The sequence below is a fragment of the Microtus pennsylvanicus genome, chromosome 2 (genome assembly GCF_037038515.1).
Source record: "Microtus pennsylvanicus isolate mMicPen1 chromosome 2, mMicPen1.hap1, whole genome shotgun sequence".
In the NCBI taxonomy this organism is placed as follows: Eukaryota; Metazoa; Chordata; class Mammalia; order Rodentia; family Cricetidae; genus Microtus; species Microtus pennsylvanicus.
This window is the reverse complement of record NC_134580.1, coordinates 107,670,167-107,692,438: the sequence shown is the minus strand read 5'-3', so window position 1 is coordinate 107,692,438 and position 22,272 is coordinate 107,670,167. Positions and strand designations below refer to the sequence as shown.

Genomic DNA, 22,272 nt, shown 5'->3' with positions numbered 1-22,272 from the left:
GCGATTGAAGGAATGGCTGGGCAGAGGGAGGGAGGAACCCATGAGGGGTCACCGGGCTGTCCAGGAGAGCAGAAAAGGACTCTGTGACATCAAGATCTTGAGTCTGGACTAGGAAAATGGAGAAGTCTGGAGGAAAAACGATGCTCTCTCTGGACAATCTGAGTCACGGAGTAGGGTAAGTTTCACGAATACAGAAACATTGCCCAGATTTCCTCACCACTTAGTTCTGCTTTGCCTGCAGCCTGTGAGAGTTTCTAGAGAACAGAACTAGTGGGCTCTGCCTTGGGGAAAGAGAGAATTCGTAGAAACAAAGTGGAGACAGGGGAAGTGATGTCCACGTCCCTCTAAGGAAGGAAGTAGAGGCTTCTCAGTCCCTGCTCTCCGATTTCCTCAAAAGTCTCCTTAGAGACTGCAGGTTACGATTCAATACCAAACTTCCAGGATCTTAAGCCATACTTAATTAAATTCCAAATAAATTATAGGCTTAAACATAAAACACTATATTATAAACTACCAAGAGATATCAAAGGCAAATTTTTAGGTAACCCTGGGGATGAATTTTTTAAGATGGATCTCTAAAAGTAGAATCCAGAGCTCAAAGGTCTTTCCAACAAGGATCTTGGTGTCCTATAGCAAGCTGTCCTCCCTGTCCCTTCCTCCATCCCTATTTTTATACCACATTACTCCTCACTCTCAGAGCTTCTTCGCTGGCTTGCTCTTGGTTTTCCTAATGCTCATATCTTCCAACTCCAGGGTCTGTATAGGCTGTTCGTGTTAGTTGGAATGGGACTCTTTCCCTGTGTCTCTTCCTTCCACACCTAGACATTATGCTGATTTTTCAAGGGGACTTCCAGAGGATGAAGCTCTCCTCACGTGTGTCCATAGCATCCCATACATTCCCTTCCTTAATGATCACCTGCTATAGACTGGCATGGTTGTATGCCAACTCCCCTGAAATTCACACGTTGAATCCAAATCCCAAATGTAAAGACATTGGGAGATGAGGAGGCACTAGAAGTGATTGCTTTTTATGAGGGCACTACCTGGTAACCTTATAAAAGAGATCTAGAGTGCTCCTTTGCCCCTTCCACCATATGAGACTTCGAAAAAAGTGTGATTTATGAACCAGAAAGCGGACCCCACCAGAATCAGCCCGCACCTTTCTCTGAGACTCCAGAACTTGTATGGTTTATAAGCCATCGACTTCATGGTGCTTTGCTATAGCTGTGCTGAGAGACTAAGACGACACCACACTTCTGGCACAAAAGTGTGGCTTCTCTGCTGAGGGAGACAGTCCAGGAAGTTAAAAAAAATGCATCTGTCTTACCACTCAGCTCTTAGCTCTCAGTATGTTCCCAAGTGAAAGACCCCATCGACTACAAATGAATTTTGTGTGTGAGTGAATGAATGAAGAGATAAGCTTCTAATAATTATTCCAGCCTGCTAGGCCGACTGTAGACAAGTTTGTAGTGTACTTAGAATCCTTTTGACTGTAGCATGATTTTTTTTTATTTATTGATTTGTTTGTTTTGCCTAGTCACGTTTGACATTCCCTACTTTCAGAAAGCCATGACCTCCATCCTGTGTCAAGAAGGGGCCTGGACAATGAGTAAAGAAGTCATCTGAGCTCCATGGGTGGAAGGAAAATAATTTCCAAAAAAAGAATAAGCTTCGCCAAAGAGTAAAGCCGGGAGAACGCGGCATCTAGAGAGGGGAAAGGCGACCAACGCTAACTCGAACACTCACCAACACAGTCTAAAGCAACGCTTCCAAACCCCTGTGAGGAATTGCTAGAGCAGTTTTGCAAGTGGGGCAACCCAAGCTGAAGGGCGAGCAGCTTACCCAATTACCACACAGTAGGAGACACAAAGGCACGCCTTAAGCCTTACTCACCCAGTTTCCTCAGCCTGGAATAGCCATTCTCCGCTATGCAAAACCAAGTTCCCAAGCTAAATGGCAGCTTCAGGTAGCTTCCCTGAAGGCTTGCCCAAACTTCCTCTCTGAGCTTCCGGTACTTCCTGCCTGCCTGCTTCCCTCTGTCCTGCTCCTAGGCTCCTTGCTTTCGCTCACCTTCCCTTGTTCCCTGAACTTACAGAACTTAAAAACAGCGGGGTTCTTTGTTGCTCCTTTCCCCACAGCTCTCCTCCAGTACTTCGCTGTTGACTGAGCCATGAAGCAAGCCAGCTACAGTGCTCCCGAGGAACACCTGTCCGGGGCTCTTCCGGCTCCACTCCGGAGCCCAAGCTCCAGCTCCCTAGCTCTGCTCCTCTTCTAAGAGAACCACAGTACCTTGGAGTAATCCTGTATAGGATGAAATATGCCCTCTAGGCACTAAAACCCACCAAAAGAAAGCAAACAAGAGCATTAAAAACATATTCCCCCTCCCTTGGATATTTGTTTTCTTATTAAAACACTTTAAAATTGGTCCAGATTTTTAGTCTCGGAAACATAAACTTCTTTGGTCTTTCATACATACCAGGTTTTCCTGAAAGCAAGATTGAGTGATCAATGACCCTTTCGCTGTCATGGTAGAAAGGCCAATTCCTTCCAACTTGTCAGTAACTATCATATATACCTATACTAAGAAAGGATTTATTTCCGTTTTGGAGACAAAATATCAAGTCTGCCATTGAAATCGCAAAGGAAACAAGTAGAGAGAACTTAGCACACATCTGGGAATCGACTGTGCACGAGACAACTAGAGAGGACGGTAAGGGGTGGGTCTGGAAAGGGGCACTATGCCACCTCACACAGTGCTTCAGGAACACAAGGGAGCCATTGCAGAACAGGCTGTATTCAGGGTCATCGTGAAGTCTGGGATGGACAACCAGTGCTAGCCTACCCCCAGGTAATTATCCAGTCCTATCTTCATCTTCATAAATAAGGGAAACCTTGAGAAGCGTGGGAATTGTTTAAGGTCGTACAGTGGTCAAGATCAAAGTCAGGACAAAATGCTGTGCCACACCGTGTGGCGCCTTTTGATCCCACCCTGCACTCTTCAGGTGGAGGTTTGGCATCTTCAGTCAACTGTTCACAAAAACCAGGGAGGAGAGAGCCACACACTGGCCATAGGACAGTTGTCAAGCATAAAAAGTCAGCCTCACGCCATATTAGACTCTCATATTTCTCTTTATTTTAAAATATCTTGAGGTCTGGGGAATGGCTCAATGGATAAAGCACCGTCTGTCACTCAAGCATGAGGACCTGAGTTTGAACTCCCAGAACCCATATAAAGTTGGGTATGATAACACATGTATGTAATATCAGCACTCCTAGAGCTGGATGCAGCAACACGGGTGATCTCTGGAGGCTCACAGACCAACCAGCCAGGAGGACACAGGGACAAAACAAGAAAAGCAGCCCTATCTCAAAGTAGGCAAAAGGAAAGACTGACTCCGAAATGGCCCTCTGGTCTCTTATAGGTATGCAGTAGCACTTCCATGAATGCATGCGTGCACATGTGAACACACATATACACACATGCACACATACACACAAATGCATTATACACACATAAAAATGTTTAAACACTTTGAAAAACCATAAAGCACTACATAAGTGTTCGATTATCTTATTTGTCTGACCTATTAACTCAATATTGCCAACCTTATTGTCGTCCACTTTGTTCTCACAGCCGATTTATCTTTCCATCTGAAATTCAAATTAGGCCCCACTGTAATCATCTAGTTAGGATGTTGACTTGTCTTACTGGAAAATCCCTCTCCCAGAGGGCAGCGAGCATTATGGGAAGAATGCTAATGTAGACATAATGCTGTCCAAGACAAAAATTGATTGTGTGAGAGAGGAATTTTAAGAGAATGTATGTCATCCTGGTCTGTGGTAAAGAAGGGAGTGAGACACACACACACAGCATTAGTCAGAATAGGTCTGGTTTTACCACAGAAACAAACTGAAATCTCAGTCATTTACCCAAACTAAGCCGTGTTTCTCACGCACGCAAAGTCGAGAGCAGGTGTTCCAGCTAATCTCATACCTTTACCCATACCTTTACGTATCTGGACCACGTGACTCCCATGGTTGCCGCATCAAGGGAAGTTGAGTATGACGAAGGCCCTCGTTGCATCAGCAGAACATCAATCACTTCCTGCACTCCGTTTGCTAGCCAGAGTTGGCCCTGTGTCCTCAGTCTAACTGCAAAGGAGACCAGGAAGACAGACATCCATCAGGCAGTCCCACATATGAGCGAATGGATACTTACTGAGCAATTAGTACCATACATTGATTCCAGGAAAGCAAACATCAAAAGATTTTAGAGTATTCTAATTATCTAAAAAAGCATCGACATAGGCCTTAAATGCATAAAGGCTTGATGAAACAATAAAAATAAATAAGAGTAATTATTCCTAGTTATTACATTTCTTGAGGGCTTTAGTCTTTTTTATATATTTCTCTAACACAGCAATATTTAACAATAAACATTTTAATCATACTATTTTTTTAAATTCAGAAACAAGTTCAAACCAGAGATAACCCTGACTCCAATAAGAAAAGACTCAAAATAAAAGAAATGCCCTTTTGACCAGAAGATCGCAATTAGCCCAGAAGAAGAAAAGTAAGAGAAGTCCAGACACGGGGGTTGCCACACAGGAAGCCTGCTGGTGAGCTCATTTAGGAAGGGCAACCAGAACAGAAGGCAAGAAAGAGACAAAACCTCATTACTCAGCATTTCAAGAGGCAAGAGAAAGGGAATTCAGAAACAGAAAGCGTCCCTATGGGAAGGAAGAGACTAAAGCAGAGAGAAGAGGTCCTAGCTAGCCAGTTCCCCGGTGATCCCATGACTGAACCGTCTGTGTGTGTCCCTCCTGCTGCAAACTTCTGACTCTCACCTCCAAGCGAGGGCCGTCCCTCTGCTCCTGCGCTCCCAGAATATCTTAGTCATACACACTTTTGAGTTCAGGTAGAAAGACTGCTTTTGATACACAGATACATTGTCATCTCTCTATATACTGTTTTACAGCCTAGAACTAGTTCTCAAACTCAAAGCTGTTATCCTATGAAAGGACAAAGCAAGCTGGGGGTGCAGCTCAATGGTAGAGTGCTGGACACTATATGCACAAGACCCTGGCTCAGTCCCTCACAGCCAAAAAACAGATGTGTAAAACTGATCAAGGTTCTAAGAGGCAGAACTTGGATGTCTTCCTCGAGCCCTCCAGGAGAGTCTTTCTGAGGGTTGCATGAGGTCTTGTTGGTCTGGCTTCTGCTTCCCTCACAGCCTTTGGTCCTAGGCTCTCCTGCCCATCCCTCTGCATGACCTGAGCTCTGGCTCCAGCCTTCTGATCCGCTTCCATTTACTTGGCCTTCATAACATCTGCTTAGTCCAAAACGTTCCCTTTCTCTCCCCCACTGAATCGCCCTCTCCAAGACGGGCTAGTGCCTCTGTCTCATGCCTTTATTACACTTAACCTCAATATGTAACTAAGTGTGTGGGGTCAGAGGTCATCGCTGGCTTCATTGTCAACTTTCAGGAGACCAGAGACCATAGCTAGTTGTACTTGCTTGATGCAAAGTAAATGACAGGATAAAAAGTTCAGAAGTACCATAGATTTCCTTCGTTCGTTGTAACTCTTAAAAATCTGTGTGTGTATGTCTGTCTGTCTGTCTGTGTATGTGTGACATGCATGTGGGTGTCCATGGAGGCCAAAAGAGGGTGGATTCCCTGGAGCTGGAGTTACCTGTGATTGGAGTTACAGGTAGTTCTGAGCCACCAACATGGATGGGGGAACTGAACTTGGGTCTTCTGAAAGAATAGAAGTGCTCTTAAGCACTGAGCCATCTCCCCGGCTCCCCGAAGCTCCTCTTTTTAAAAACATTTTGAACACCTACTTTGTCCCCAAATCCATGATAAGCATTTGATTTACTTATCTCGTTTGCTTGCTTGCTTGCTTGCTTCCCTGGGTCTTGTGTATCCCAGACTGGCTTAAACTCATTGCGTAGTAAGAGATCTGATCCTCCTGCCTCCACCTCCCCAGTGCTAGAATCACAGGCATATGCTACCATAACCGATCTTTCAGCTCTAGGGATCGAACCCGGGACTTTGTGCATAGTAGGCAAGCATTGTACTGAGCCACACCCCCAGTCCTGTAACTGCTTTGTAAGAGTGAGGCATCACAGGAGAATTTACCTGTTTGTCCCCACTTTACTGAAGAGCCTTAGTCCTCCAGAAGTAGGATATTATAGGATAGAATCAAGAGCTGAGTTTTAATGTTATTTCCTGCTCTTCTGTGGTCTCCATCTAAGCCTAAGCTCTTTTAACAGAGTTTAGAGTAATTGGTCTCCAAAGTACGTCCCCCGTAACATGTAACTCTAGGAGTCCCTACAGACCAAGTAGAAAGAGTAAAACTTCATTTAAAAGAGAACCAGAAAGCAGAGGGGGAGGGAGAGAGAGCAAGGGAGACTACATTAAGACACAGAGATAGCCTTGTGGTTGAGTGTAGACTCATGTCTGAATCCCATTTCCGCAACCTGCTCAAGCTCGCAACCTCAGGCGGGGATTACTTAACTTTGCTAGAACTGCACTTCCTCTTCTGCAAACTGGGCCGGAATTACCTACCTCTCTGATCTGATAATAAGATTAAATGAGATAATGTATCGTAAAACCTGGAAGCCAATATGGCGTTATGGACATCCTTTCCTCCTCCCAAACTGTCGCGGAATTAAAAAGAGAATTAGAGCTAAGTAGGGCATGAATGGCGCCTGTAAAGTTCACTTGGCTCTTCACGTCTTACTCCTCTGAACAGGTTCCATGTCACCTGAGGAGAAACGCATCCTCTGACGAGGTCCACAAGCTAATAGTTAATTACAGGATCTCTATCCCCTCAAGAATGACAAACTCTGTAAATTCTCATAGCCCCGATAGAGCATAACTTTGCCCTCACATAACTTCTACATAGCCACAAATCGTTTCTGTATCTCTTATAACACCTAATGCCGTGTGAATGCTCTGTAGAAAGCCATTACACTGTATTGTTTGCAGAATGATGATAATACAGATACAATACAGTAACAACATCTGTATTGTTCAATACAATACTTCTCCTTCCCCCACCTGCAAGTATTTCTGCCTGGGGTGGGGGTAGGTGTTAAATTTAGCCATACAGTGCTCAGGGACACAGAAAAACAATTTTTCTTCCAAAAAAAATTCAGAGTTGTGCTTCTGTCTGCATTCAAGGGATTTCTTTCACATCCGGGTATCATGTGCTAATTTTAAAGTAGGTTCTAAGGTTGTTGCATGTTTCCCATCTTCATGGTACATTGGCAAGACCTGCCTGAGTTCACAGCCACGTTCCACTGTGTAGTATTATTCGGTCACACTGGACGCCTTCCTTCTGCTTTCAGAGTGCCGCAGAATAGAAGGGAGAAAGGAGAAAACCTTTCTAATCTTTGGGGTTTGTTTGTTTGTTTGCATTGTGTTGGGGAGTGCATTGTGTGAGCACACGTACACACACTTTATGTGAGTGTGAGTGCTGAGGTCAGGGGTTGATAACAGAAATCTTCCTCAGTCCCTCTTTCATCTTACTGTTTGGACCCAGAGCTTGCAGAAATGGTTAGTCCAGCTAGCTCCATTGCTCTGGATTCCCTCGCTCTACTTTCTGGTGCTGGAGTTACAAATAGGCTGCCATGGCCACCAGAATTTACTTGAGTTGTGGCTATCTCTGGTCCTCTTGCTCTTCCAGAAATCACTTTTAACTTCTGAGCTCTTCTCCCCTCCCCCGCCACAGACCGTCTTTTATTTTTATAAAACCCTAGAATCACTAAAGACAAAGCATTTCAGCCTTATCACTTGGCAGTGGTAGTGACAACGCATTCTAGCCATCAGACCGCAAACGAGATCTGACCTAGAATCAGAATCCCGAGTTTCGAGTCCAGGCTGTGTCTGTGCCTCAGTCTCTATGACCTTCACTCGGTCATTTCCATCTTCCAAGGCCTTCAGCCACATAAGGAGCTAGGCATGGCCACTGTCCATGTGCAGTTGGAGGCTGAAGTGTGATCACTTTGTGAACCATAAGGCAATTGTCACAAGAAAAGCATCACCATCACCAAGGCTCTTTGGTTCCTTAGGATAGGTGTGATGGCTGTGCCTAAAATCCCAGCCCTCAGGCAGCGGAAGCAGGACGAGCAAAAGCTTGAGAGCAGACTCAGATGCATGGTGAGACCCTGTCAAGAACAGAAGACAGAGGGAGAAAAGGAATGAGATGGAAGGATGAAGGAAAGAGACAGACAGACAGACCCTTTGGAGGCATAGCACCTGGGCTTACAAAGCGTCTTCACATACCAGCATAGGTCATCTTCAATCGTGCATGCTTAACTTTGTGGCTCCTGAAAAGAAAATGTTGGTGCACAGCAAAGCCTGGGGAACAGAATAAGTGCACAATGTTTTCTCTGAATTACTTACAAAGCTCTGAACCAAATACATCAGGCTCAGCAAAGCCCGACCCAATGCATTTCTCCCCCGTTCCCTAAAAGAGCTGGTTTAGACACACTTGATGTACACTCCCAGGAGGGGAAGCTCAAGTGTGGAGCTCTCCTTCTCTGAACTGCCTGCGCTGTCTTTTCCCCTTAAAGCCACTTTCCAAGAAGGTCATATGGATGAATAGGCTGAGAGAGACACTGACCCAAATGGGCTGTTTCTCAACCAAACTGCCATCTGGGGATTTCTCTCCAACACAGGAAAGAGATAGAGCTGGGCTGGGTGTTGCTCCAGATGGTAGAACCGAAGGTGCTTTCCCAGATTGCCAAAGAGTCTCTGCATTGTTCTCAGAAGCCCAGTGGCAGCAGTGCTTCCACAGTGGCCTTTGCTTGAAAATGGCTTCCCTGCTGAAGTTTTCAAAGCCCTATCTTCCTAAGAAGTCTGTTTTCCTCTGTGGACTAAGGCATCACGGTGATGACTCTACAGGCGCTCGAGTGACCGCAGCCCTCATTAGTGTCATCATTTGTGTTGAGTTGCATCTCCATAGCAGCCCACACTCACAGTGCACCTTGCAATTGTTTCTTAGTGATTGTCCTCACAAGATGTCCGACAGGCAGAAGATGACAAGATTAACGTTTCTGCATCGCCTACAGGGAACTAAGGGAAGCAGAGATGTGGAGTTAGCTGGCCGCCGTCGCTGCTCACAGAAGATCTGTTTAGGGACGCCCACACTTTGGCTCCAAACTTCTTTGGCACTTATTCTACCTTCATTTATGATGCCTCTCAGCTTTGACTCCTGTTTATAAATACAACACAAGGAGGGGGCAGGCTGGGCAGCAGAACTGGAACTGGAGAGTCTCCATATGCAATAGAACCAATGAACATCTAAACAGCTCCATTATTTATGACTAAACAGAATCAGAGGGAATGCTTCATCCAACTCCCAGAAGCTTCTTTATTCCTAGTCCCGTGCTTCTTTTGATCCCACGTTCCAGTGTTTCCAGGGGCTTGCCTTTCTCTCTTTGCTGTTTTTTTTTTCTTTTCTTGTCTACCACCCACTTCCTTTATTTAAAATTTAAGTTACTTTAATGCCAACTAGGAGAGCTGAGACACAGTGTTCCTGAACTGGACTGGCCTCTAGGTACTGTCTCTAATAAAGATGACCAGGCAGTACTGTTTCTGTGTCATATATAAGAATCCATACCTTCCTTTCCCACAGCCTCCACTCTCCCATCTATGGCTTTGTCCCTGCCTGCGGAAGTGGGCAGCTATCCTTGTCCACCTCTGATCTTTCCTTAGGGAAACTCGACCTTGTCTTTAGGTAGTGGGACAGGGTCATGTATCACATGGCTGAGGCTGAGAGTTCTCTCCTGATGCTGTGATCTCTGTAGGAAAGGTGTTGACATTATTCAAAGGAGTAAAAAGACCCAGACCTTTGTGGTCAGTGGCACTTTTACGGCCCCTACCCTCTAACCATAAGGCTGTTGTTCCATACTCAGATTGCTGACTTATTCAAGCAAACCTTCCTCTTCAGAAGGGAGAGGGAAACCTCATTTTGCCTCAAATGCCATACCTTAGCTGTTAATTATCCTGCCCGTCCATGCTCAGTCCTGGGGCACAATAAACGAATTAGATCAAACCCAAAGTGTACCCCTGAAGCTGCCATCCTACTCAGTCGAGCCCTCTGATTGGAGGGTTTCTGCCCTCATCTTCCACCGAATGCTCTTAGGTTCTTGGTGAGCTTCCTGCTGCGCTTCCCTTTTTGAACGACTGCATGTTTGCAGTGGGGTAGAACAAGCTATGAGTACATGAACCAAGTCCACAGCCCCTGGAGTCTTTGCAAGCAGCGTTATGACCGAGTGTCGACTCTGCATTTTGGCCAGTATCAAGCAGAGTGAACCTAGAAAGATACAAAGCAGAATGACCTCCTGTAAATTCCCAGTGACGCACTCATGGCCACACCTACTTGAGGGAGATGATTATAAAAGACGAGAAGCCTGACTCAGACACAAGTCTCCAAGGCACAGAAGGAGTCACCTCACTGGCGCTCGTGTCTGCCAAGGTATTGTCCTTATCGCATCTGAGGCTGTCTTTCGTTTGCTCCTTGACTATCTTCTCTCTAGGCACCTTCTGTAAGGCTATGGAATGTTCTCTTTTCTTTTCTCGTTGTTCCTGATTTGGTGTGTGAGCTGGGATCACAGACTGAGAGAAGAATTCTCTTTCTAGTGATAAGGAACCAGGGGAGCAGCTGAACAAGATTTCTTGTCCTGGAGATAGGATATCTCTAGTGACAAAAATGAGGAAGATCTGCACGTTCCCAGGCTGTCGGGCTGTTTCTCCCTGGCCTCTGCTCAAGGCAGAGACCTCACTCGGGTGGTTTTCATTCTTCTCCTTTTTCCTGGCCACCTTACACGGAATGCCTACTAGTGTGACGGGATGGGCTGGACACAAACAATGCCAGGAGAGAGAAAACATTCTAAAGCAAATGACCAAGCTGGTAGAGGGGACCAGAGCATACACAGAAAATGGAAGGAAGTGTGAAGCAGAATAGAGGAAAAGTTGGGCCACGTGAAAAGTCAGCCACTCACTGGAGTTTCTCAAGAAGCTCAAAGCAGGGTCACCACCCTTGCGAGCACGGGGTTCAGAGGTGGGGAGCTGACAGCCACTGGTGTTCTCTTGCAGAAGTCAAGATGGCCAAAGTTCCTGATTTGTTTGAAGACCTGAAGAACTGTTACAGGTAAGAAACACATCCTACTTTTTGTGATTCAATGAATCCAACTAGGAGTTAAAGCAGCCAGCCAGGGGCCATGTTGTCAGGCCAGACTAGAGAAGACCTGAAAAGATGGCACATCCAACATGCTAAACTGGTATTTCATTGAGAGAAATAGAAATTACAGAAGAATATTTTTGTTGCACACTGACTCCGGTGTAATTTTATACTGGCATCAGCCTAGGCACTCTAAAGGGTTGGTGTGCCCTGCTTCAGCAGCAGGTTCTCACCAACTGTTTGAGAGAGATTTCATTCTCGGGAGACCCTGATCCCAGTCAGGAGGAGGAAACGGCTCTTTGGGCATGTGAACTCACACCCACAGTCAAGCTTCAACTTGATAGAGAAGACAAATGAGCAGAGTTGAAATTCTAGAACATTCTTAACTAACGTGATATTCTTGTTGTTTACTATTAATGTTAGTGATAATGAAAAATATTGAATAATGAAAAATTAAAATATTGCTTAGCTCCTGTCCAATTATGAATCTGCTTTAGCGAGTATGACGTGTGTCTGTGGTGCTTCCTAAGTTTCTCTTTTCTTCTAAGGAGTTTCAGCCAATTAAGGCTCTTTGATTTATTAGTCATGCCTGATTTCTTTTACAGATAAAGCACAAAGCTGTTTTAATAATTTCTAATTCCAAATTAGTGACAAATGAATTACTATGTGTGTAGACATGAATATGTAGAAGTCTTTAGCTTTTCAAAGATAAGAGTAATGGTGGGTGTGGGTGTGTTCATGTGACCAGGTTACTGTAGAGCCGATTCTCATCCTGACTGGGATCGGGTTCTGCTAAAAATGGAGTAACTCTTAAACATTCACTAAGACCCATTGCTGTGTTAGAGCACTCGGACTCAATAGTGCCTGTGTCTAAATCAGTATTCAGGAATGTTGCCTGTATTACCTAAAGTTAATGTGGCCATTGAAATACGTATAGCTACCAACCATAGTAAAATGATGAACAAAAATACAGTCTTGTTATATGTTTTTGACAGTGAAAATGAAGAATACAATTCTGCCATTGACCACCTCTCTCTGAATCAGGTAAGTCCATGATTATCATTTTATAGAGCCGGATTTTCTCTTTTTCTCTTTACACACCAGCCCCTCTACCAGAAAAGCACAGTGAGGGGTTTGTTTCAACCTCACTAGAGTCTAAAGTACATTTATTTTTTTATTCATGAGACCACTTACCTCTCTAACCTAGTAGTTAACTGCGTTCCTCATGTTCATTGACTCTTCCATAACAGAGAAGAGCTGCCTGAAGCCCTTGTTTCTGGGCCAGGTTCCTTCAAAATGTTAATTTTGTCATCCTTAGCCAGTTGCTTCAGTCCGCCTCACCTGGAGTCTTGCTGACACCATTCTCTGACACTAACGCCAGAGGTCAGAGATAGCCCGATAGCCCACAGGGATGAGGTGGAGGAAGCTAGCGAAAAGAAAGGGAAAACGTTGCACACACTCAGTGAGTTATTTCGTATATCTGTGATAGTGGGTTTAAAGGCTCCTTCCAGAAGAAAAGCTGTGCCGAAGACATCCATGGGGGCTGGATTACAAGCCCCCCAGGGAGATCACCTTCTGTAGATGTCCATGTCCCTTATAATAAATGGCCTTCTATTTGTATAAAATATGCATGTATTCTCAAATGACTTTAAATCGTTTGTCGATGACTTAGCCACACCTGCCACAATGCAAATGCTGTAAGAATAATTCTAGGTTATACTTGTCAATCAGTGACTACATTATTCAGGAAGTAATAATAAAAGGATTCACATATTCAGTACAGATGTCATTTATTTTTAAAAAAAATATTTTGAATCTTCAAGTTGGTTAAATATGATCAGGCAATACAAGGGGCCAGAATATTTTGAGCACTCTCAAGTAGATGTCAGATCTCTTGATGGAAGGATCTCACTTACCAGGATCATGTGTTAACCTATGTCATCAACATGTTTTAGTTTTGAGCATGAAATTGGGTGAAAAGACCTCCCCCACCCCAAATCATATGACTTCAGGGAAATCCAAAAAAGGAGAAAAGAAGGAATGGAGTGGGAGGGAAAGAAGGGCAGTGGAGGACGAGGGAAGAGCAGGGGATGAGGCACAGTTTGGTTCCCCACAGCCAAAATGGAGATCCCCATCACTAAGTCTGTAGGATGCAATACAGACCCTACTAAAGAGTCTCCTCATGAGGTCGTAGGTAAGCTCTGAGGTGCCACTTCCTTTCCTCACAGAAATCCTTCTATGAGGCAAGCTATGGCTCGCTTCATGAGAAATGCACGGACAAATTTGTGTCTCTGAGAGCTTCCGAAACCTCAAAGATGTCCAACTTCACCTTCGAGGAGAGCCTAGTGATGGTGGCAGCAACATCAGACCAAGGGAAGGTTTTGAAGAAGAGGCGGCTGGGTTTCGATCAAGTCTTTGCTGAAGATGACCTGGAGGCCATGACCCATAATTTAGAAGGTAAGGGATAAAACATAACAAAAATACAATTTTGTTTTTTTTATTTTTTTGGCGAATGGTGACAATGGAGTAGAAAGAAAATAAAACCTGGAACCAAAATAACAGGAAAGCAACCAGACATTGGCTTGATAACTAAACAAAGAAAACCTAAATGCGGCTCTTCTCCAAGGGCGAGAGTTCAAAGACAGCCTGAGTCTAGCACACTTGCTCAAGGGCTCCTTTCTTGGCTGTGTTGTGAAGGTCAAGTAGAGACCTTTGGTTGGAGAGAAAGCGGTCCTAGTCCATTAGCTCATGACCTCTTCTAGTGCCACCTCCTTAGTCACGTTCCTCAATCTCTCTGGCCTCCAGTTCCCCATTCTGTGAATAGAGATGACCAAGTCTTACACCTCACTGGGTTCCTGTAAAGATGAAATGAGCCAGTACCTCAAAACAATGTAGACTAGGACGCCTACTGTGACATCATCACCCAAGAAATGTCAGCCATTGTTATTAGTACTCCCATTGCCTTTGTTAATGTTGTACCACTACTAATTTATTGATGACCACGCCCTTTGTAGGCTGCAAAACAACCTTCCCTCTCCTTTTCTATATGAGGAAATGAGGCTCAGTCTCCACGTGGGAAACCCTCATGGCTAATTCCGTCCGACCTGACTATGAGAACCCTGGGTTTTTCTTTCGTGTCTTTGTTGTTCATTCCTTCACAGGAAATACAAACCAAGTATTCATTTTAATATAAAACCTAGACAACAAATACTTCTCCACCTAGAAAAAAATTTAAAATAAAACAAGGCATAAGAACGAACATTGACAGTCACTCCGTTTTGTCACCCAAGTTTTAACCCTACCAACACCATGGCATGTTTCCTTAAAGTCTTTTGTGCATGCAGATGCACACGAGGGCAAACATGTCCATCATCATCCCTGGAATACACACGATCTCATATCCAGCCTTTCTCATTTGATATATTATAGATACTCCACAGACGAATTTTTCAACACTGAAGTGACAATAAACATCTGTGTCAATTTCTGTCCCCATTCATTTCCTTAGAAAAGCATCCTAGAAGTGAAATTAGTCATAACCTGAAGATTAATGAAGCTACTCATACACACACATTCCAGGAAGATGGTAGACTTGTACCTTTGGCACATATATATGTAACATATGTATTACATATAGTGGGGACATATCACTGTGGTATACCATTTTAACACATTTACTCTTAGCATACATTCATCGGAAAAATATAGATTGGGAATACTTGTAATCTTCCTTGTCACTTGGAAACCTGCTAACAGGGTCAGGCATGGTGGCTAACACCTTTAATCCCAGTGGACGGCAGAGGCAGGAGAATATCTGTGAGTTCGAGACTATTCTTGTCTGTAGTGTGAATTCCAAGCCAACCAGGGTTTTATAATGACAGAAAGAAAAGTGCAAAAATGTAAAAGTTTCTCAAGAACTCTTTTAAAAAGTAAAATAAAAGTATTGCCTTATAAATTGGTTTACAAAAAAAATTAAGAAATAACCATAAGAAAAACCTTAGCTGGAATCAAGCCTTCTGCTGATTGATTCCAAGTCTGGTTGTTCTGTCTGGCTTGGCTACCCCTACAGTCTCACTCACAGCTACATCTGACGCTTGTGTTAGCACGTGTACAACATCTATACTTGTCACTAGGCAGTAACCTGAGCTTGTGATACTGATTCTAGAGACCATCCAATCGGATTCAGCACCTCACGTCTTCCAGAATAATGTGATATACAGACGGTCAAGGCTTATCAAGTCGAATTTCGTCATGAATGATTCCCTCAATCAAAACCTATGCCTGGATGTGGACAAGGTGCATCTCAGAGCTGTCCCGCTAACTGATCTGCAACATGAAGGTAAACGGCCACCCTGTCCCTCCTCCCCTCCTTGGCTTTCTTTGTTTCGTTCAAACTTTCTGCTTTTAAAGCACAAACCTATCTATCTCCCTGGCTTTGCACGATTCTTCTAGAACAGAAAGAAGCACCCCACCCCCACCAAGAATCCCTGGAAAGGACAGCCTAGCATCCAGATCTATACCACCAGAGCGCAGCTTCCTGCCTGAGCTCACTACAGGGCACGGAGAGCTTTCTGATGTACCGTCTCTTTGGTGCTCGTAGAGATTCTCAACACAATCTCGCTATTCTGATTTTAAAGAAGAGAAAACTGAGCATCACAAACATTTAATGACTTGCCTAGCGGCTAACAAGGCGCAGTCAGGCACTATCTGCTAGAAAGCTTACAGCGAGTGTGCAGTTAGGAAGAGCTTGCTAATCTGATGGGAAAGCCAAACAGCCCCTAACTGCAATGGGATCTGAAGAACGAAATTCAGTGTCCAAAATTTCTTGTTATGCAGACCCAGATTCTATAAAAAACCTGCTTTAGATGCAGAATGCATCATCAATATACAAGATTATTTTTAAATTATTTTTAAAGAACCCCGGCAGCAACTTTATAGTAAGCAGGCAGGGTTCTTTCTGAATAGAGACACCGTGCACTCCAGTTGCCATGCTTTCTGCTCTGTGACATTTGCGAATTGCTGTGTCTTCTATTTCCTATTTACCACAGTTTCCCTCACCTATCGACTTAGTCTATGCCTCCCCCCTCCCCGACACACACACACACACACACACACACACACACACACACACACACACACACACACATGGTTTTTGGTGCAAGAAATCAAATGCAAGCCAGATACGCAGGAAGCAAGTGCTCTGTCACTGACCACAGCTCCTGCCCCTATGGTTCCTATTTACATTTCTAGTAGTACTAAAAGAGCCAGTCATTTTACTGTGCTGGATGTCTGTGTGTGTGGGGGGGGGGGTCTTAGATTGCTCCATTTTAAGCCATTAGGAACTCATAAACCAACAAATGTCGAGGTCTTATTCCACTATTGTAATTGTAAGAGATTCAGCAAGAATTTGGTCCTTAAGCATTCTACTCAAATAGAAAGCTTTAGAAGCATTATTTACAGCAGAGACATGGTAAAGGACACGACAATGTATAAAATTCCACTCCTGACCTCCACAAATAAATATGGTGTATTCATTTATACCAGAGTTGGGGGTCTATTTTTACAGACACAAACACACACACACACACACCTATATAAACACCTCTTTTATATTAAAAAAAAAAGTAGTGAATTTACTTTCTTTCTGGCTTATTCTTTGACAGTAAAATTTGACATGTATGCCTACTCATCGGACGACTCTAAATTTCCTGTTACTCTGAAACTCTCAAACACCCAGCTGTTTGTGAGTGCCCAAGGTGAAGACGAGCCTGTGCTGCTGAAGGTCAGTTGACGTCCATCTCAGTCTTGCCCTCCTCTGTAAATGATCCCAGTAGGCAGATGTCCCCCTAGGGTGGCCACAGTCTCCCTCCTGCCGCAGCCACCACTTGCCCACCTTTCACTCCCTGACTGTATTCGCCTCCCACCCCAGAGCATCCGTTTGTTCTGTTGATCTTTGCTGACATCTTCCATCTGTTTTGCGTAGTACTGGACATTATGACAATGAGGCCAACCAAAAGAAACTCAAATGAGCCCACTGAGAGCAGAGAGAATTAACCACTTGCTAACACACATGAAACCAAAAGCTAAGAGCCACAACACTCAAACCTTAGCTTTCGCACTCCACTGGTCCATTGGTGATACTTTTGTCTCTCATTCCATCCCCATGTTCTCTATAGCCATCTCTCTCAAACACACACACACGCACACACACACACACACACACACACACACACACACACACACACACGCCTACATTTAAGCATTAGGCATTTTTACCATGGAGAAGAATGTGACTCTCATTCAGTAAATGCCTCCAGTTTCCCTAAAATGCATGTGGGCACCCATATTTCTCCGTCTGAATCAAATAAAATGAAAGTGTCATCTACTAAGTAGGGCAGTAGCTTCATTCATGACTTCATTCAACAAGCCATTGTTTACTGAGAGCCTTCTCTTTTTCAAGTACAGCATTAAAAGCTATGGAGTGTGGCAAGTCAAGATCCCTAACTTTATGGGACATAGTACTCTAGTACACAGACAATAGACAAGTCAAACAGACAACAGCAAAAACGGAAAGTATTGGACGGAAAATGCACAAGGTCCTAAGAGAGAAAAATGGTGGCGTGTTATTTAGAGGGAGGGACAAAAGCGGAGCTCCCTGGCAAGACTGGCTAACAAGAGGTACAGGTGGGCCATCCCACACCCACAAGAATCTGCATTCTCTGGCACTTCCTGAACACACCAGCCAGCTGTAAGGATCAGTGGAGGACTCTTGGCCCTGGCCGTTTGATACACAATTGAAAGCCACAAGGGTTCCAGACCATGCGGGGTGCTGGTATCAGTTACATGTCTTAAGTGGACAGTAGTCTGGAAGGAAAGCACTAGAGAAGCAGAGAGCTCAGCTGGGAAGCTATAGGTGAAGGGTGGCAGAAGGATAAGGGGAACATGTAGAAGGGAACAGACCTGGTCTAGTCATCCGGAGGCAGAACAACGCAAGGAGAAGGTAAAGCATGGGATGAACGGGTCTGGACAGTACTGTTCTTGCTGATTTGAAACCCCAAGGAAGCTGATCAGGTTATTTACTTGTAGCTTAAAATGAGTTCCAAAAAGGAGTCTTACCAAACACATAATTTGAAATGCGTTTTTCCATGAAGGTTATTGTTAGGATTTGTTCACACTCAAAGGAAGAGGACAGTCTAAAAAGGTTGTGTTCAAAGCAGCCAGCAGCTAAATCGATCAGGGAAGCATTGTGGGGTTTCAGTTAATTATTTTTGTGTGTATGGATATGGTTAACTTTTTTGACTGAAATGTAGAGATAAATATTATCTCAATGATCTACTGTTTCCAGAAATGTGTGATTTGTATACTCAGGGGGGTCAGAATGTTTAGAGGTCTTAAAATTATTGGCATTCAGATTTGGTGAGAGGACCCGGTGCCAGCATTAAAGACAGAATACACACATGCAGTGTTTCATCCCACTTGTCTGGATACAGGGAGATGCTGGTATCAATGACAGTCTTCATGATTCATTTAGATTTCTCTCCAAGTAACTAAGGAAATCAACTCATGATTAGTCTGGACCATACACCGAATAAGCATGCTTGATAAATGTTTGTTGAGTGAACAAATGAAGGAGCCTGGATCATATCTGAGTCAGGCTTCTGGAGTGCTGTTTGTCACGAAGGCCAGACACCAGAGGTGACACTCCAGTTTTTTTCCCAACACCTTCTCGTGCACCAACGGATCTCCGTTTTGCTAATCACAGGAGCTGCCTGAAACACCAAAAGTCATCACGGGGAGCGAGGTCGACCTCGTTTTCTTCTGGAAACAGATCAACTCTAAGAACTACTTCACATCAGCTGCCTACCCAGAGCAGTTTATCGCCACCAAAGAACAGAGCCGGGTGCATCTGGCCAAGGGGCTGCCCTCCATGACAGACTTCCAGATCTCGTAAGAGCAGCCTTATTTCTGGAGTCTACTGACCTGGGAAGTGCCCACAGCGTATGTACCGTGTACAGGAAGGCCCTTCACCCTGAGTCACTTGCCCAGCACGTGCTGAGCCTTTGTAATTCGAAATGAATGTTTATCCTCTTTGTGAGAGAAGAGCAGAACCTACTGGAACCAACCCCGATACACAATGGCATTTGTTATTTAAAGAGCACCCTGTACTTAGTACAGTACTAATCACTTTAATTATTATTCTTCATGACGTTCTCAGGAGGAACAGAGCTGGTGTGAGCAAAAGAACTCTACCCATCTGAGAGATGAGCTAACTACAGCGTAAGGAAACTGGAAAGTACTCGGTAGCAGTAGGGATGAGAACCCACAGCCCCAGGGATGAGAACCCACAGCCCCGTGCTGTCAATCGGACCGTGTACCTTCTGCTTCCAAACTGCTGCTTGAGTAGGGTAAAGTTAGAAGAACTCAGCTCTAAACCTAACTCTATCGTATTCAAAAGGAAAGGGACAATAGCTGCATCTTTCCTACCTCAGTGGGTTTAATTCCAATGAGAGCATTTGGATGAAATCCTCCTGGAACATGCCTCAAGAAGAAGACAGAACGTTGAATGTTATTTTTAAGTTATTTTATATATGTATTTATAAATATATTTATGATAATTATATTATTTATGGCACACCCTTAAGTCCTCTGAGCTTGACCAGGATCCTCAGCAGCGGGGTGTTCTAGGTGGAGTCAGTCAGATGTGGCTACTCCAGAGCACCATGCTGTAGACGCTAGGCTTTCTCCACAGCCAGGAAGTTCGCTCTACATTCTCATACTCGAGAGCCCTGTAATTATGACCACAAATCTGTATCGTTTACTTAGTTCATTTAAGATGATTATTGGGCCAGTCTTTCCCCCTTTTGTCCCTAAAGCTGTCTGGGTATTCTTACATCATTCAACCTGACCTGTAATTAAATCCAGCAATCCAAGGATGGGAAGATCTGAGCTGTGACAACCACATCACTGCTACTGGAAGTTTGCTTTCTAGGATGCAATCAGTGTTTCCCCTGGGTTCCAACTTTGTTGTCAAATCACAGTGCCGCATGACTGTCAATAATAATAATCAGTGCATTGTTGCTGATCCTAATTTAATAAAACGAGTTTGAACTAATATATATTTATTTGTTATCTTTTTTCTTGGGTTTTGCAATGGGATGGTTGTTTGTTGTCAGGCTTTCTTTGCACCACCAGCTCCCAAATAATGACATGAAACTTCTTATTAATTATGAAAGCTAGGCCTTAACTTAGGCCTTTTCCCAGCTCGCTCTTATAACTTAAATTAACCTGTTTATATTCATCTACTTTCTGCCACATAGCTCATTACCCTCCTCCATGCTATTTACCCAGCTTCCCCAGGTCTCACTGATGAATTCTGCCCCTTTTCTTCCCAGAGTTCCTTTCTCTTCCTAGAAGTCCCGCCTACCCTCTCCTGCCTAGCTATTGGCTCATCAATTCTTTATTAGACCAATCAGAAGGCACCTTGGCAGAGACACATCTTCACAGTATACAAAGATTGTCCCACAACAGCTGTTTTGCTTTTTTTGTTTTTTTAATATTGTGAAGGTTTGTTTATTTGTTGTCTTCATTACCTCACTGTTAGGAACAACTGGTTAGACTTTCAGATAACTCACCACAGTTAGTGCCACTTTACAAAACCAGGCTCCCACATAGCTCTAAAAGAGATGTCTCCCTCAAATCCCTCCCCTCAGAGTTCAATGAACCCCATGGAAGTGGAGGCAGGAGGACACAGGGGTATTGAGGACATCAGGAGAACAAGACCCTCTAAAACAACTGAGCAAAGCTAATAAGAATTCACAGAGACTGAAGAAGTCGTCACAGGGCCGCCATGGGTCTGAACCAGGTCCTCTGCATACATACTATAGCTTCCAGCTTAGTATTTTTATGGGCCTCCTGCGTATGCGAAAGAGTAGGTCTCTGATTCTTGTGTCTTCTCCTCGGCCTCTTTTATCTTTCTGTTGGCTTGGTTTGTCCAACTTTGCTATGATGAATTTTGTTCTTACCTTTTGTTATGTCTCATTGCTATCTCAAAAAATACATTAAAAAAAAACAGATTTCATAGTTTTTCTTTCTTTTTTTTTGTTAGCTGCCAGTATTCAGATAACATTGAAAATTATATTCCCAGGTTCAGTTAGTGAATACAATATATATTCAGTGTGTGTGCATGCTGATGTCCACACTCAGACAAAGTACCATCAAAAACAAGTAGCAGTTTTTCAGCAGACTGGAAGCTGCTTTCCTGTGGCCTAGAGAAGAAGAAACTCGGAATAAGAAATAATAGACTCTATCTCAAAAAAGAAAAGAAAAAGCTTTGAAAATTCACAAAGATTAGAACAGCTGGCATGTGCAGTAACTCTTACCCATATTCTTGTATGTAGCCCCAGTAAGACTCATCGGCCCACCAAGTTGGACTCTGGTGGTAGCCTCCTTTTGCCTGTCTTGGAATCCCTGTCAAAGTGAGTAGACATGCATGTTGTGTCTCCCCAGGAAATGTTTAGTCACACAAGGGGATGTCAGACTGTGAGACCCCATGGGGCTGCAGTTACAGGCAGCTTTTAGTTGCCTAAAATGAGTGCTGGGAACCAGCTGTGGTGGCCTGAAAAAGCAATACACGCTCTTAACCATGAGTGTCTTGTCCTTATCGTATTAAAAACAACACAAGCAACAACACCCTTTTGTGATCTTGGTTTTTTTTATCGCCCTTCAAGCACTCATCTAATTAATTACCCTTATGGTAATGGCGGTGCTTTCTTTCTTCCTTCCACTCTCTTTTCTTTCTCCATGGTTCTTTTTTCTTTCTGGTGGCTGCTTTTTTTTTTTTTTTTTTTTTTTTTTTGGTTTTTCAAGACAGGGTTTCCTGGCTGTCCTGGAACTCATTGTAGACCAGGCTCAGGCTCATCAATGCGCTGTCTAGTGGACTTTTGGTAGCATTTAAACTTTACCTAGTTGATGTTATTTTGTTTAAATGACCTATTATGTTTTTGTGTTTTACTTCCATTCTTAGATTTATCTAAATTTGTGATTTAAATTTTCTCACTATTGTGAAATCTTCTTTGTT

The 22,272-nt window shown here is 43.8% G+C and overlaps 1 protein-coding gene across 1 annotated transcript; it reads left to right on the top strand.

Annotated features, from left to right (window-relative positions):
* Positions 1-10,435: 10,435 nt before the first annotated feature.
* Positions 10,436-20,291, top strand: Il1a (interleukin 1 alpha). Its single transcript, XM_075963825.1, has 7 exons — positions 10,436-10,490; positions 11,111-11,165; positions 12,191-12,239; positions 13,424-13,652; positions 15,361-15,534; positions 16,859-16,977; positions 18,958-20,291. The coding sequence occupies exons 2-7, from the start codon at positions 11,119-11,121 to the stop codon at positions 19,144-19,146; spliced, it is 807 nt and encodes a 268-aa protein (XP_075819940.1). The 5' UTR covers positions 10,436-10,490; positions 11,111-11,118; the 3' UTR covers positions 19,147-20,291.
* Positions 20,292-22,272: the final 1,981 nt, after the last annotated feature.